This window comes from Aythya marila, assembly GCF_965140915.1.
Source record: "Aythya marila genome assembly, chromosome: 2".
In the NCBI taxonomy this organism is placed as follows: Eukaryota; Metazoa; Chordata; class Aves; order Anseriformes; family Anatidae; genus Aythya; species Aythya marila.
The window spans coordinates 106,242,267-106,257,343 of record NC_139043.1 but is presented as its reverse complement, the minus strand read 5'-3'; the positions used below and the strand labels follow the sequence as shown (position 1 = coordinate 106,257,343).

General features: G+C 40.9%; 1 protein-coding gene across 3 annotated transcripts in view; it reads right to left on the bottom strand.

Moving 5' to 3' along the window:
• Positions 1 to 15,077, bottom strand: part of MYOM1 (myomesin 1) — a 78,880-nt gene that overhangs the window by 16,415 nt on the left and 47,388 nt on the right. For all 3 annotated transcript variants that reach the window (XM_082752242.1, XM_082752243.1, XM_082752244.1), the window contains exons 23-33: positions 10,618 to 10,774; positions 9,458 to 9,564; positions 9,295 to 9,339; positions 5,765 to 5,901; positions 4,633 to 4,777; positions 3,944 to 4,003; positions 3,604 to 3,671; positions 2,575 to 2,688; positions 1,808 to 1,895; positions 1,017 to 1,055; positions 818 to 923 (exon numbers count right to left, since the gene is read on the bottom strand). In XM_082752242.1, the coding sequence (XP_082608368.1) occupies positions 818 to 923; positions 1,017 to 1,055; positions 1,808 to 1,895; positions 2,575 to 2,688; positions 3,604 to 3,671; positions 3,944 to 4,003; positions 4,633 to 4,777; positions 5,765 to 5,901; positions 9,295 to 9,339; positions 9,458 to 9,564; positions 10,618 to 10,774 (1,066 nt within the window). The remainder of the gene's footprint in view (positions 1 to 817; positions 924 to 1,016; positions 1,056 to 1,807; positions 1,896 to 2,574; positions 2,689 to 3,603; positions 3,672 to 3,943; positions 4,004 to 4,632; positions 4,778 to 5,764; positions 5,902 to 9,294; positions 9,340 to 9,457; positions 9,565 to 10,617; positions 10,775 to 15,077) is intronic.

Here is a 15,077-nt window from a genome sequence, read left to right as displayed (position 1 = left end):
GATCAAAATGTATGCCAAGAAAGAGGAAGACCTCAAACTGCTACCATATACACAGGAAGTGAAACAGCAAGAACATTAATAATAGATTTAAAATAAACTAAGTTGTTTACTTTTCTGAGTTTTTCAGTACAAGCTGTTTATGCTGAGTGAAAATTCAAAGCTGTCTCATGGACTTGGATACACAACTCCCATTAATTTTATGGGGAGCTGGGTATTCAACTGCTTTGTAAGAGTCTCAGTTCTCCTGTCTGTCCTTGTTAGGCTCTGAGCGCTCACAGGAGGGCCTGTCTGGATTTTACTGCCTCAGGCACGTGTTGAATCAATCTTGTTTTGCCTCCAAAACATGAACCCATGCATGAAGAGGATGTGCCCGTTTGCCCCAGTTCCTGTGAATTATGGCTCCTAGACAAGCAGGCCTCCAGGCCAGGTATCTCTGAACCAGATGTGCAGGCCTCTAACAGAGCTTGTCAGTGCCATAGATCATACTCGTGTTGCCCCTCAAAACCAGTTCAGAGGAAGATGCAGATCCCATTCGGGAGGTGGGAAGCCCTCTGAAGCAGCACAGCCCTGACAGCAGCACATGGCGTGGGACTGTCGGTCTCACATGAAAACAGCAGGAAGGCCCCGTGCCACCAAGACCTAACTCTCCTACTGGTTCCTCGTGGGTGAAGTTCACTGAAACTAACTCACATGAGAGAAAGACCCCTGAAAGATGATGACAAGACAGCTGTGCCTAGTCTGTTTCATATACCCAGGTTCTTTCTGAGTCTATAAAAAACAAACCACACTGATATTTGCAAAGCTTTTGCATACTTACTTGTGTACCCAGCCTACTCTCAGATCCTCCACATAATAGGTGACAAAGGAGTACAGTCTGATACCCTCAGCTGTGCTCTGGATTTTCAGGTCTGTTGCAGATAAAGCTGCAAGAAGACCACATGTTTTTATGCAGCCATGCAGGCATTCATTGAGTGTCACAATGAGTCATTCATCTCAGAAGAGAATTAAAAGCTTACCAATCCTTCTGCATACTTCATTCATCAGATCTGCAAAAGCTGTGGAAACAAAATCCATAGACTAAACTCAGTGTCTGCATCTCAAGCACAGTCAATCATAGGCCAAGCACCGATTCTGAAATATTCTCCCCAGTAGGGTCCAACAAGAAATGAGACCTACCTTAAAAAGAGTATTAGAAAGCTAAGTAATGCCAAAATGTAACCTGTTATTCCACAGTTTCCAGACTTTAACCTTTATGAATACTGCTGCAGCTGAACTGTATTCTTTTTTTTTTTTTTTTTTTTTTTTTTTTTACCCTGTAAATGACCGTATTCAGTAGGACTGCTGACCCATCTGTGTACATTGCAATGGATATGATTTTTTCCCACTTGCTTGGAACTTTAACTATAACTGAAATTTTAAAAACGCAGTGGTCACAAGGAATGGAAAAGCCTCTAAATATAGTAATGACAAAACATTTTAAAAAGTGAGATCTTTTAAAAGTATCTAGCTCTGTAATTTCTTTCTATAATTGCAGACTTAAACTACTGGTGAGCCCCTGAGGAAATGTGTTATCATTTTGCTCAGCACCAGTCATCACATTCTCGCAAAATTATACAAGATCCTCATGCAGTGAGGCATATTCAAATGTTACTTGTGCTAAACAATCTCTGCTTTTCTAATGAGATGATCTTATATACAGGAGGAACGAAACCACAGGAAGGAGACTTATGCAGTTATCTTTATTGCCTCGATCTTGCTTGCAGGCTGTCGGCTGCATGGCTTAGAGCATGCAGAAAGGGGCTCTGACCTGTGTCCGTAAGCTTGAGCTCACTGGTGTCCTTTCCTCTGTCATCCTTCAGTATGACTTCGTAAGTGCCAGTGTCTTTCTTAGAAAACTGTAAAAACAGTATTCAGAGCAGTTATGGTAGAAAAATCCAGATTTTGTGGCCCAGCCCGGCCTCATCTCATACCATCCCAATCCCTGTCCTACAGGAGGTGCCCGATGCCCAGGGCTGGGGTTACCCTGGTGCCCCCTGTGCCCAGCTCCTGGCTGGGGTGGTGGGTCAGGACCTGGCTGGGAGGTCCTGCCCTGACAGCCCCATCATGGCCCCCATCCACCACAGGGCTTCTGCCCTTTTTCAGCCAGAGGAATGGAAAGCAAAGAGATTTAGTGGTTAATGCAGGTCACACCCTGTGTCTGCAGCAGAGCTGGGCAGGGACCACAAATCTCAAGTGTGTCTCTTGGGTGACTTTGAGAGGGCGGTCCTCTGGAAGCCCAAGTGACAAGCACTTCCTAAGTGCAAGTCACAACAGAGATGTGGTCTCATTCGGTTGTTAACTGACATGCAAAGGAAGCGACATGCTTATTATCTCTACTGTCATCATTTCCTGAAAATCTGAGTGAGCAGTTATAGATAGAAATTTATTTTAGCTAAAATATAGACGCCTCATGAGTTTTTCCGTTTTTAAAACCCACTTCCTATTTTGATTGTTCTGTTGAAATATCAGATCATATCTTTCACTTGAATTCATAACACTGACTTCAGATTAGGGTTAGCAAAGACAGTCACTCACCTCCGATATCAGCAGAGTGCACACACCATCTTTAAAGTCATGTTCTTCATCTACCATTATCTCCCTGTCATCTTTGTACCATACAATGTGTGTTTCCTTCTTAATATTAGCCACCTAAAATGGATGAAAACCACATTGCAATTATTCTCACATTGCAGACAGTCCCCGAGTTCACAAGGATCCGTCATTCCTATTAAGGTCTGTTTTCCTGAATGGGTGGATGGATGGATGGATGAATGGACGGACGGACGGATGGACGGACAGACGGATGGCAGACCTGAAGAAAAATATTTAAGCTATTTTCCAAAGTGTTTTGTGTGAAAAAAAAACAGCAAGAGCACAGGATGATTTGTTTTACCTCTGCTTGTGATAAGGGGGGGACACAGAGGACTGAACGGCAGCCCTAGCTCACTGCAGAGACGTGACCAGAGAGCTGTCAGGGGATAACAAATTTACGGTCCAGAGGCAGGTGCTCTTTATCCCTTCAGAACAAATGTTACCTTCCTCCTACCCTGCTCCTGTGCCAGTCTCTATCTTAAATGCCTGAACTGGGAAGCTGTACGGGCACATCTAACAAGTCCCTGAATACCAGTGGTGATACACAAGAAGTGTGTTATAAAGAGTTCCCTTCTTGAATGATTTTTTGCAGATGGCCTCTCTTTCTATTTCCAGCACAGTAACCGACACATTGCTGTTTGTTCAGATACAGTATTTCTGTAAAGAAAGCAGAGTTTATTAATCATACTGCAGGAGGACAATCTATTTGTTTTTCACCACCATCTTCTCCTTCATCAGTTTTTGAGCTGCTTTTTGCTGGACAGGAAGGAGTTTTGCCCAAGTCTCTGACTATCTACAATCACTCCAGCATGATTAGCCCATGTGTTTTCAGTCTCTTCCACAACTCAATATGCAGTTGGGAATACAAAACCAAAGACTTGTCTTTAGTCCTTTTCCTCCCTCAGCATCTAAGCAGCAGTAGGACAAAGTGCTTCTCTGAACATTGCACTTAGTCTTTTCCTTGTCCCTTACCTTACATTTCAACATCACGTTACAGTCATCGGTAACTTCCCATCCCAGCTTATCCACAAAATGAGGACCTGTTTGAAATTACAGATATTTTATTTAAAAAATTACATCAGTGGTATGCAAGATACAAAAACAAAGGCTAATGTGTTTTTCTTGACAAGAATACTGTTATATTTTAAAGTTTTGTTTTGTTTTTTTTTTTTTCCATTTCTCCTTCAAAAGGCAAGCAACTACACAACAGAATAAAACCATGTATTTTAACTTAGCATATATTAATATAAACAAATTCTCATACTTAACAAACTAACACATATGTGATTCTTATGAATGTTCTTATTATCACCTTGTTTTCTGTGCCACTCTTTCCTCTGGAATTCTGCTTCATCCTGCAGCTTCTTGAATACTAGAAATTAAAACCAGCAACATATATGAGGTTAAACAACATGTGTTATTTGTCCAGTACTGTACAGTACTGTACAGGCACAGCTCTGTCCCTTGGAGGCCAATAAGAACCCTGTGATATGGTCAAATTTTCTCTCAGCAACTTAATACTGAACAGTTCCAAGGGTCAGAAGCTGATTACAGCTAACCCAACTTCCCAAGCTGCTTGCAGCCATCAGGGGTTTAACGCATCACTCTGAAGAAGTGTAATCCCCTGTCATGCAACCACTTTCCACTCCTAGGAGGAAGGCAAACAGGAGCGGCAGCCGAACTGGCAAGCAGTGGCAATGCAAAGAGGTACAGGTGTGTATTCCTCGCTGAAGAGGCATTTTACAAGGGAAATTTTCATAGAAAATCCATAGAAAAGCAAGCCATGATAGCCTGCAATATTTTACATTTCTAAAACCTTTCCCTTTCCTCTGGGCACTTAAAATTTATCAGTTCACACACATGGTCTGTTTTATCTGAGGCAGGGAAGTGCTGTGACATGAAAATTTTTAGAAATACATTGAGAAAACAGTGGAAAGTGAAAATGACAACCAACCCTGATGTAATTTTTTCCAGCCTTCTGCATAGCATAGATTAGCTTACCATCACCAATGAGCACCAGGCTGGATTGATTGGTTGCTTTTCCATCCTGCAGCTGGAAAGTGTAAGTCCCTTCATCCTTGTCCTCAAGTTTATCCATAATCATTTCAACAAGGCCAGTCTTCTGGTCCACCTTCATTTTATATTTCTTCAGGAATGGAAAGTAAAGCAACAATTAACAGATATCAGAATCAGAGAGTATTTGGCAAACATTGCTTCATATCTTTAGGTGAGATTGTTTTCTTCAGTCAAATTCCTACTATTTCTAGCTCCAGCTAGATGTAACCAAATAAATAAGAAATCTGATAAGGATGGAAGCATGTGAACATCCTGTTCAATGGTGAGTGTTGTGTCCTTTTTTATTACTGAGGTTTAGATTTGCATCTCTTCAGAACACTATCATCTCTGAGACAATATTTATATAATTTTTTGTGTAGAATGAAGCATCATAGAATATCCCGAGTTGGAAGGGACCAACAAGGATCATCAAGTCCAACTCCTGGGTCCCCAAAGGACCACCCAAAAATCAGAACACACTTATGAGAGCATTGTCCAAACCCCCTTGAACTGGCAGGCTCAGTGCCATGACCACTTCCCTGGGGAGTCTAGAAAAGCTCTATCCCTGCCTTCTAGCTGCTATCAGTATTGCAACAAAAGCATGATACATCCTGTCTTCATAAATAACAAGCTCTGCTACTGGAAACAACCACTTGGGAATTTGCCCTTGGTGTACGAAATTCCTCCAAACAGCATAGTAATGTGTGAAGTGACCACAGGGGCCGTAGATAAGCCACAGATAAAAGACATGGGATGAATCTGGGCAACTGCAGTGACTCCTTGAAGACCACAGGAGTTACTTACCTGTGACTACCTCACTGCAGAAACTCTTATGGTCTCCATTAGTTAACAGACCACATGGTAGGAAGTCATTTAATTCCACTTTATAAACTGCATCCAGTAGAATTCAGCTGGAGCTGAAAACTATGGACAAAATCTTCCTAGTGATGTTTTCGATGACATATGTTATTTCTGACAAAAATGCACTAGCATGGAACACTAGTTGGAAGAATATTGGATACACTAATACTCATTTGTTATAAACATGCAAACATCTGTAAGCAATGAAAAGCCTTACCTCTCCATTAAAAATCTCCTTATCATTAAATACAAAGTTGACCTTTGCATTGCCAGACAGTTTTTCAGCTTGCAACCAGAACCTCACTTCTCCTTTTTCCAAAATTTCCACTGCCAGCTCAGAGACAAGTGGAACAGCTACAAAGAAGAAAGACAGGAATGAAGTATATACATTGCCCGTGCCCCAACAACTATTTTCTTCTGTAAAAGCCACGTCTTTCTTTCAGCTAATGTATGCAAGGTGACTAGCTTGTGACAGCTCTTCATATAGTTGGAATACCTCTCCACCCACATGTACACAGGGTGACAGGCGAGATTGAATCATTTGATCTTTCTATCACTAGGTCTGAACAGAGCAGAAATTATGATTTGAGTTGCACTGGGGCTCCTCCATTGTAATACAAGGCTAAAGGTAAACTGTAAGCATCTCTGCAGCATGATGTGAGCCTGTATAGGGCAGACACATCTTTAATGAGTCGCTTAGCAATGTTATTGTAAGGCAGGGAATTGACTCAGTGGAAAACAACAACAACAAACAAGCACAAAGGCAGATCAGAAAGTCAGCTGGTGGACTGCAGGTTGGGAGACTTTTATAAGTACTTTGATCTTCACTGAGTGGAAACTTTATCTCCAGAATACACAAAGTATCACAACATACCCCAAATAAATCTCCCCAGTACATTTTGTTTACATATGAATAATGGAAATCCCCACATATAGAACAATTCCTTGTGTAAGCAGGAAAAAAAAAATCCTGTAAAGAGTACTCTACTGTTGCTAACTTTTTTTGTTTTGTTTTGTTTTTAACTTTTCCTTGTTCTTGTTAGTAAAAGTCCTCAGTGTGCCTTCACTTTAACTTCTTGTTAAGAGATTTTAATCAGCAATGTTAAATACAGGCATTTAGACTCTGATATTTGGGCACATTGCTCTTTTTTTTTTTTTTTTTTTTCATTACCATCATTTTAGCTGTCTTAGTGGGTGCTCAAGTTTCCAAAACCTTATACTCCTAGGAGCACGTATGCTATATATGAACTCTGCCCCAACCTCCACTTTCACAGCAATGTAAAGTCTGCATTGCAAGGGTGTAACTGAGGAGAGCGTGCAAACACATTGCAAAATACTTGATTATGTGGTGTGGTGATGGGTGTCAACCTACACCTTCTCCCAGACAAATCACAGGACAGGGTTGTTTATTTAACTTCATGTGTGAAAAGCCTAGCTGCAGCAGGAGAGGACTGGGGCTGGGGTAGTTTTCTGGCATCTCTCATCTTCCTGTTTTCACCACCCTAAACAACAGGGTGCCTTCTGGAGCAGGACTGCCATTCCGCCCTGCTGTCAATCCCAGGTAGTGGCCATGTGTGAGGAAGCCTCCTTGTGTCTTCCTTTCATAAGGGTACCTCTTCTGTGCACCTATACTTTTCCACACTTATGTACATTTTGGTGGTACAGAACATATCTTTGGTGAAAATAAAGCTTCTGGGAGGTGAGGCAACAGTCCCAGGGGAAAAAAAAATAAAAAGAATTATGAAAAAGACATGGACATAACATGGAAGAGAAAAAAAAAATGGTTAAAAAGGAGTTCTGGAGGGAAAGAGGTACCAAAAGGGACCGGGTTATGAGCGTGCCCCAGCAGTGGAAATGGTACTTGTGAAGCTTCCTTCCCTCCTGCATTGCTTGTGAGAAACAAAAGGAATCTCAGATGCTGCATGGTTTCTCAGAACAAAGAGCCTGAAATGCTACAGGAGTCTCAGAAGCAACAGGATGAGGATGAGAATAGATATCAGCCCGCACTGCTTTTGTTTCACTGTCAGCTCCATGGCAATGTTAAACTCCCAGTTGATTTGCATGTAATTAACTATTAATATCTTAGTCTAAAATGGGAGAGAGGAAAATATCTCAGAAACTGTTCAAGAAGGGGCTGAAAGGATGTAAAAGGTTTGTATTTTGGGAAAAGGCCATTCACTCCACAGTCCAAACGAATCAGAGAGATCCATGTAAGAGTATTCCACAAGCAAAAGACTTATTTTAAAAAAAAAAATCCATTTTACTAAACACCAACTGATGACTTCAGGGATTTTCCAGTCATCATGCTTACAAGGTTTTAGATCTTATTTGTATAGCATCACAAATTACCATGTGCAACTAGACTGAAGTTAGATAATCTGTGTGGTTTTTTTTGTTTGTTTGTTTTTGTTTTTGTTTTTTTTTTGTGGGGTCCACAGGGCCTAGGATGGCCAAAGCAAGAAAAGCAGTTTTCTCCTTGAAACATTACAATAAATTCTGCAGTGATCTCTTTTTTTTTTTTTTTGGTCTGTTTTTCCATGAAGTTCATACACAGCTTGGAGCATACTGAAACACAAAAACATGTTAAAAACGCAAACCCTCAGTCTGTGTGTCCTGAGCTGAGAAACTTATTTTGTGACATTAGTTATTAACACAGAGTGTGGAAGAGCACTCAGTGAAGAAGGGTTGGGGCGAGTGGCAGCAATAAGGGGTTGTGATGACTAACGCTCGCTGTGAAGACCTGATTAAGAGGAAATGTCTGGGAGGAACAGGAGTAAAGAAGGGGGTGCTTGGGCTGTCATTAGGCTGTCAGAAGTTGGTACAATATGTTGGGAAGAGCAGAGCTGATACGGAAAAGGCAGAGAGGGAAATGAGAAAGAGAGATGATGTGGGCAGAAAGACAGGCAATGTCTGCAGCCAAGCTTTGACTGGCCTGGGAGACACAACATGGGCTGAGCTGGCAGAGGTGCCAGCAGCAGACGCACAAAGCTGAAGGTATTAAAACCAGGCAAGAACAGTAGAGCCTGGAACAGAGCACAAGAGATGGTAGTGGCAGGAGATAAGACAAGGCTTAGATCTCATCACATTGTGTGTAATAGGATTCTTTCTACAATTCAATTTATTATTTTCTTCAAGTATTCAAGTCACATTCCACTGAAAATAACAGGGTTGTACTACTGCCAGGATATCATAAAGGTATAAGAGTTCTGTGGACTTGAAAAAAATATCCTTCCAAGCAAAAAGAAAGGTGCTCTTGTTATCAAGTATTACAAAAAAAGAGGGAGGGAATGAATTTCAGCTGAAAAATTCTTTGTGTATATATGTATATAAAATTACAGCTGAATTTACTACAGTTGCATGTTCTCTTAGCCTTACTTTTAACTTCTGTTAACTTCAGCTGGGGTAAAGTTAGAGGGGCAGAGAATTTTCAAATCAGCTTAGGCATTATGAGTAAGTAAAGAAAGCTTCCTGGCAGAAGAAGTAAAGCCATTGGGATACTTATTTTCAATCTAATATAGAGACTTAATATATGCTTAGACCAGCAGCCTGCAAAAGAAGAGGAAGAACAAAAGCAATACACAAACTTACTAGGGGAAAAAAAAAAAAAAAATCTTAGATTTTCAGTTCAAAACCACTTTCACTTGAAATGCATGTAGCAGGTTCAAAATCTGATGCTGGCAGGAGCTTTGTGATACATACCCATGCGCATGCAAATCTCTCCCCTACAGACATGCTTGATTCACTTACTTGGGAATTTGTGTTCATGGCTCAGAGCAAGCAGCCGTTTCATTTCTGCAAAAGACATGAAACAAGATAGGCGTACATACCTTATGGATATGAGAGACACAGCAGCAGGAAAAAACAGAAGTGAAAGCAAAACAGGCATGCTTAATAGACATTGTGTATCTACCTTCTTCATCAATTGTGTAGCTTGATGAAACTCCATCAGTGTCTGTAACAATACAAGAGTAAATTCCCAAGTCATCTTCTCCAAGATCCTTAAAGGTTGCTTTGGACCTTTAGAAAAAAATGAAACATTTTGATTAAAAGGTGAGGTCAGTCTGAACCAAGCTCCTTCTTATAACACCAGATAAAAATAATTCTTTTTTTAGCTTTTGCTCTGACTAAAAGGCAAAGACAGGTGTCCTGACCAATATTAACCAGGGTGAGCCCTATCACATGTGGTACAAGTGGAGACGGCACAGCCAGTACAACGGGACTAAGAGGATTCAGTTACTAAAGCAAAGAATGAAGGGAGATCCAGGAGCATCCATGAGACCATAAGAGTAAAAGTTGACCAATTGCCTCTGCTGCACAACCTCTGTACAACTTGCACAACCTCTCCAGGAAGCTGCATAAGCTCTCAGGTAGTGCCAACAGTACTGGAGCTAGCCAAAGCTAGCTCACACATGCTTAAATGCATTTGTCAGGTCTTCAGTGACTGTGGAAGGATACTGTAAGTGCAGGTTGATTCAATTTTCATATGCAATACCAAGAGTGGTATGAGCCACCCTTTCTTCCTATATGGTTTCTATAGCTGTAAGAGCACATAGCTTCATAGGCTCCACCTGTGCATTTGTTATTTTTTCCTTTCTGAAAAACGCCTGAAGAAACATATTAGGCTCCTGGAGCATTGTGGAAGTTAACAGATCAGGCTATGGTGACATGATCAAAACAGAGGCCTTCTCAGAAGATTGTGACAGTGTTACATGGTAAAAGCATTTTGCAAGCAGACAATTTTAGCTTTTGGACTTTTACAGTGACAGCAACAGGAATAATAATCACCTGTCCTGATTGGCAGGTTATAAGAGGACAGAGCACCAATTTTCTCACCCTATGCCTGAATGTAACTTAATTGCTTAATCAGGAGGCCTGACTCATCCTGTGCAAACTACAATTTCCCAATGGTCTGCACAGGGACTTCTTGGAGAACAAAATACTCATCCAGAGCCTTTTGGTAACAAAGGCAGATACAATTCTTACTGAGATCATACATCCAGAAAGATCAATTTCTGTGACCAGCCTAGGTTTATCAAACATGGGATGACTGTTACTACTGAGGGCTCTTACTTTCCGCCTTTGGTATCGATGGCCAGTCGAGAGTCGTCCTCAATTGGTTCATAATTCTTGGACCAAACAAACTTAGAGTTTGGAGACATCTGATCGCATTCAAAGTTCAAGGAAATTACTCCATTGTCATCCACATCGACCACCACTTCCTTAGTTCCTGAAAGATCAGAACAAGACAATCCCACTTTCTTAGAGATACCAGCAAACAAATGTATAGGTATGATTCATAGTGTGGATTAAGAAGATCCTTGCCATTTTCTCAAGTGGCACATAAATCACTGAAAACACTGGCATCCTCAGTCCTTGATTCATGATTAGAATTGTCATTCTAGGCCGTAAAATTAAGGAACAGATTAAAGAGCATCATAAATCAATAGATTTATTTGAACATGCCTAAGCACACAAGAGATTTATGATATTTGCTCTGGAAAAACCTAAGGGGGTGGGGGGAGAAGAGGGGGAGGAAGCAAGTCTCTAAATCCACTAAATGCTTGAAATATTAAATAGCAATATTTTTCCAGCTAAGGGGTAGTCAGCGCTTTCATTATGTAGTATGAATTTCTCATTCCCTAGTCAAATAAGAGCTCTGAAGGGAATACTGGGTACAAATGCAGATGTTTCAAAAGGTGCAGGAGGCAAAAGAGGAAACAACCGAGCCGCCCAAGCAGTGCTCATTTGTGCAACCGAGGCACATTTTCAGGGACTCTGGGTTCACTCCAGGAGGTTGGTTTAATTGCTATGCTTGGCATCTGGCCCTGCCACCGTCTGCAGCATTAATCCTGGACCCACAAAGGGAGTGAATATTTGCAATTAGCGGCTAAGTCGCCCACCCTGTTTTGCCAGTACCTCCTTGAGCTGAATAAGGTGACCCAGTTTGTCCTTACAGGGCCCTGAGAGTGAGGCCCAGGTCAGGAACCTGAATGTACCTCCTGCCTGCTCCCTTGCACACTGGTGAAGCCGAGGGAATTTCATCTGGGCATCTCGTCATCTGTGGCGTTAAATTTCATTTCAACAGCTTGTCTGAGAATACCACAGAGAACTGAGATGTGCTGGAGGACATCCAGCTTCCTCCTCTGAACAGCTCCGAGCTTGGTCTTACATCTGAATGGGGCACTCGTGGTGTATTACTCAGTCTAAGGCAATTTCAGGCTGCCCAGAATGCTAATGACATGCTTTCTCCACAACATATTGTATCTTTAAGACAAGAGCCCTATTCCTGACATTGAAATTAAGAGCTTTGTTTTCATCATAATTCTTAATGAGCCTCAAGTATGCAAGGAGATTTCTGTGTTTCGTCACCCTAGTATTGTATGTGTCCTGTTCCAGCACTGTGAGTAGCTCCTGTAATGACAATAGGTGTACGTGCAGCCTTCTTATTCTTTATAATTTGCCATAACTGTTTAATGAAAGATTAGATTAATATTCCTGTTTTGGTCCTATTATTTACTAGCCCTCCCAGGAATGAAGCACAATGAGTACCAACAGGTGATTTGGTCTACAAGTATTTTTCTAGGCAGATGCACATTTTTCAAGAATGTTATAATGTAATTTATTATATGCAAATTCATCACTTTATATTTCATTAGTATTTAGTTTCCTGTAGATCATTAGCACGTGAATCTTTGGATGGCAGCTTATGCAATGTGCAAAGAATCACAGCCAGAAGTTCCCTACGGGGACAACATCTGTTATATTTGTTTTAAAGCACTGACATTATGATAACAATGCATAGCATGTATCTCCAGAAGTGATGATGGTTTTTACTTCTAATATTTATGTGGAAGTAAGACAAAAAAAAATTTTTTAATTACTGAGCAGAGGGCTCCACCTGTCCTACAATGTGAAACTGAAGAGGCTGCCATAACAGTAGCAGTCTAATTTGCCTTCTCTAGATAGCTTGGTGGTTTCTACAGGGCATCCAAAGTCACTCATAAAGTTATCATAAGAAATAAAATACTTAGATGTCAGAACAAATACTGATTATCTCCAGGGTTTCACTGCACTGAAAGGAAAGAGATAACATAAAACTCTAGAGTTACTGGCATCATCTTGTCTACAAAAAAAAAAAAAAAAAAAATTCAATGGGACATTTTTTCATTAATTTCTGAGATGCGGCCTTAAAACTTTCAAAACACACTGCCCAAAGCCTCTCTTCTCAAGATGGGCATTGGCTATTGGGTAGCTGAAGGGATTTTGATGGATAAATGGGTGTGTGATTAAAGTGAAACAATTGATGTAGGCTGTGGCAGCCATAGGGTTAAATTTTGAGGTCTGCTGTGGCTTCAGTCATAGCAGCACCTAAGGTAGTGTAAGAAAAGCAGATAACTTATTTTACACCATCTTAGTGTGTTCCTGATTCTGGTGTGAGAGTGGCCTCACAAGGTGAGCCTCGCAGATGTAACTGAGAGCAGGTTGCTCTGGCAGAAACAAGTGCATGCTCTTATAGCCAAGGATTCACAGAAATGTACAGGAGCCCTCCTGTAAAAAGGCTCCTTTCACAAAATCCCTCAGTGAAGCTCTTCAGGTGAGGGTGAAGGTCAGACCCCATAGTCTGACCCCCAGGGCAGATAATATTCCTGTGCCAAGCCCTCCTGAAGCGCCTGATGCAGGATCAGAAGCTAACTTCACTTTGCACCAAAGTGCACAAGGACTAAGGCAAACCTGGGAAGTAATAGGGAAGAGCTGCAGTCTGCTCTTGGACTTCCTCTGCCTCCTGTGAGATCCATACACACCAAAGTGATTTTGCCTGAAGACAAAGTTACAGCTCAAAACTAGCCTGGACTTTTATTTATTTATTTATTTTAATGTGTATGGGCTTTTCATTTAGTTTTAAGAGATAACTGTAAAAGTTGAATATGGTTTTCAAACAGAAGGTGGATGCAAACTATTACACCATTATATTAACATATGTTACTGGATAAAGAAAACTGCTACCACTCATACTAAAACAAATATTTTCATTCAGGATGTTATTTACTTACATTCTTTGGTTGGACAGCTCAGTCTCCTGGTGATTTTAGACATTTGCCAAAAGCAACATTCCAGCCACATTCCAGCAGGAATTGTCTACAGAGACCTTACAATATTTTGTCTCCATCTAAGATGTTAATAAAAGCAGCATTCATTGGGCAACACCAAATGATTTGTGGCAGTTTTTTAAAATGGTGTCATTGTTCTTGAGATTTGTGAGGTTTGAGTGAGAAAGCTGAAAGCCTACCCAAGTGACTGCTTTCCAAAATATTTTTTTAATAAGCCTTTTGTTCCTTCTTAACACTTTTAAGAAGCTTAGTTTGGTGAATACTGTATCCGCAGACCTCAGCTCAAAATATGGGTCAACCAGATTTGTACAAGTAAATGTATAAAAAATGTCAAAATTGCTGTGCTTTTTTTATTATTATCATTATTTTATTTTTATTTTTATTTTTTTCATGATTATCATCTTTGCAAGAGTTTACATTCTTGTATTTTTGGAATTCTAATGGCATGACCAATCCTTTTCCTAGTACACTTGAAGGTTATTATCATAACAAGTTTTTATCAAAAATCTGACAGATATTAACCTTGAAGGAAAATGTATTAATAAAACCAAAATTTTAATACTAATATTGGCTTGATTTTTGTTTTAAGAGTGGTTGTCGTTGCAGTATTAAGCTGTTTTCAAGAACAAGCTCCTTAGCCTTGCCTTGCTCCACTTGCAGGTGATGGAAATAAGCCTAATGCTTCAGTGGTTTGTAGATCTAAAATTAGGGTTACTGTTTTTTTGAAAGAGAAAAGAAGATGCAACAGCTGTGAGAGATGAAGTCAAGGGATGTATGGCAGATGAGCAGAGGGACTAACAATCCTGCATGTCCTGTTATTTCAGATATTGCTGTCAATATGGTAAGAGTTACCCTGTGGTGCCCTCTTTCATCTCATCCGGTACAGCAGAGCACCACAGAGTTACCAGACTCCCGATTTTGTCGTTATTCCTCCCAAATATCTCACGGCCTCTACTTCCCAAGCCTCCAGTCCTTAGGGCTCCCAGCTCCATAATCCTCCCGCTTCAATCTGTGACCATTTTAAGGCTGCTGATCTTCTCATCAGAGAGCAATCCACATCTCCACTACAACCACACCTGCCTCCTAATCTAGCCCAAACCTATTCTCAGCTAAGTGTTCTTAGTCCTTTCACAGCTTATGCCTTGCTCTCATGCCCCAAGCCCTTTTTGCCCACATGGTGTATCCTCTTTAGTCTCCATACCACAATCTTGCCCCCTCTCAACCTGCCATCCACTACTTCCAGCCCCTTCTTCCCATCCCAGCTTCATTAAGTCTCTCCAGTCTCCCCATTCCAAGTTTTCCAGTTCTTTTATACCCCCAGATTCAAACCTCCTTTTTCAGGCTTTCTTGACTCACTGGGAGTCCAACACAACAGCCAGGGCTCAGGTGTAGGCCTGCCCAGGTCATCACCTCCTTGGCTTG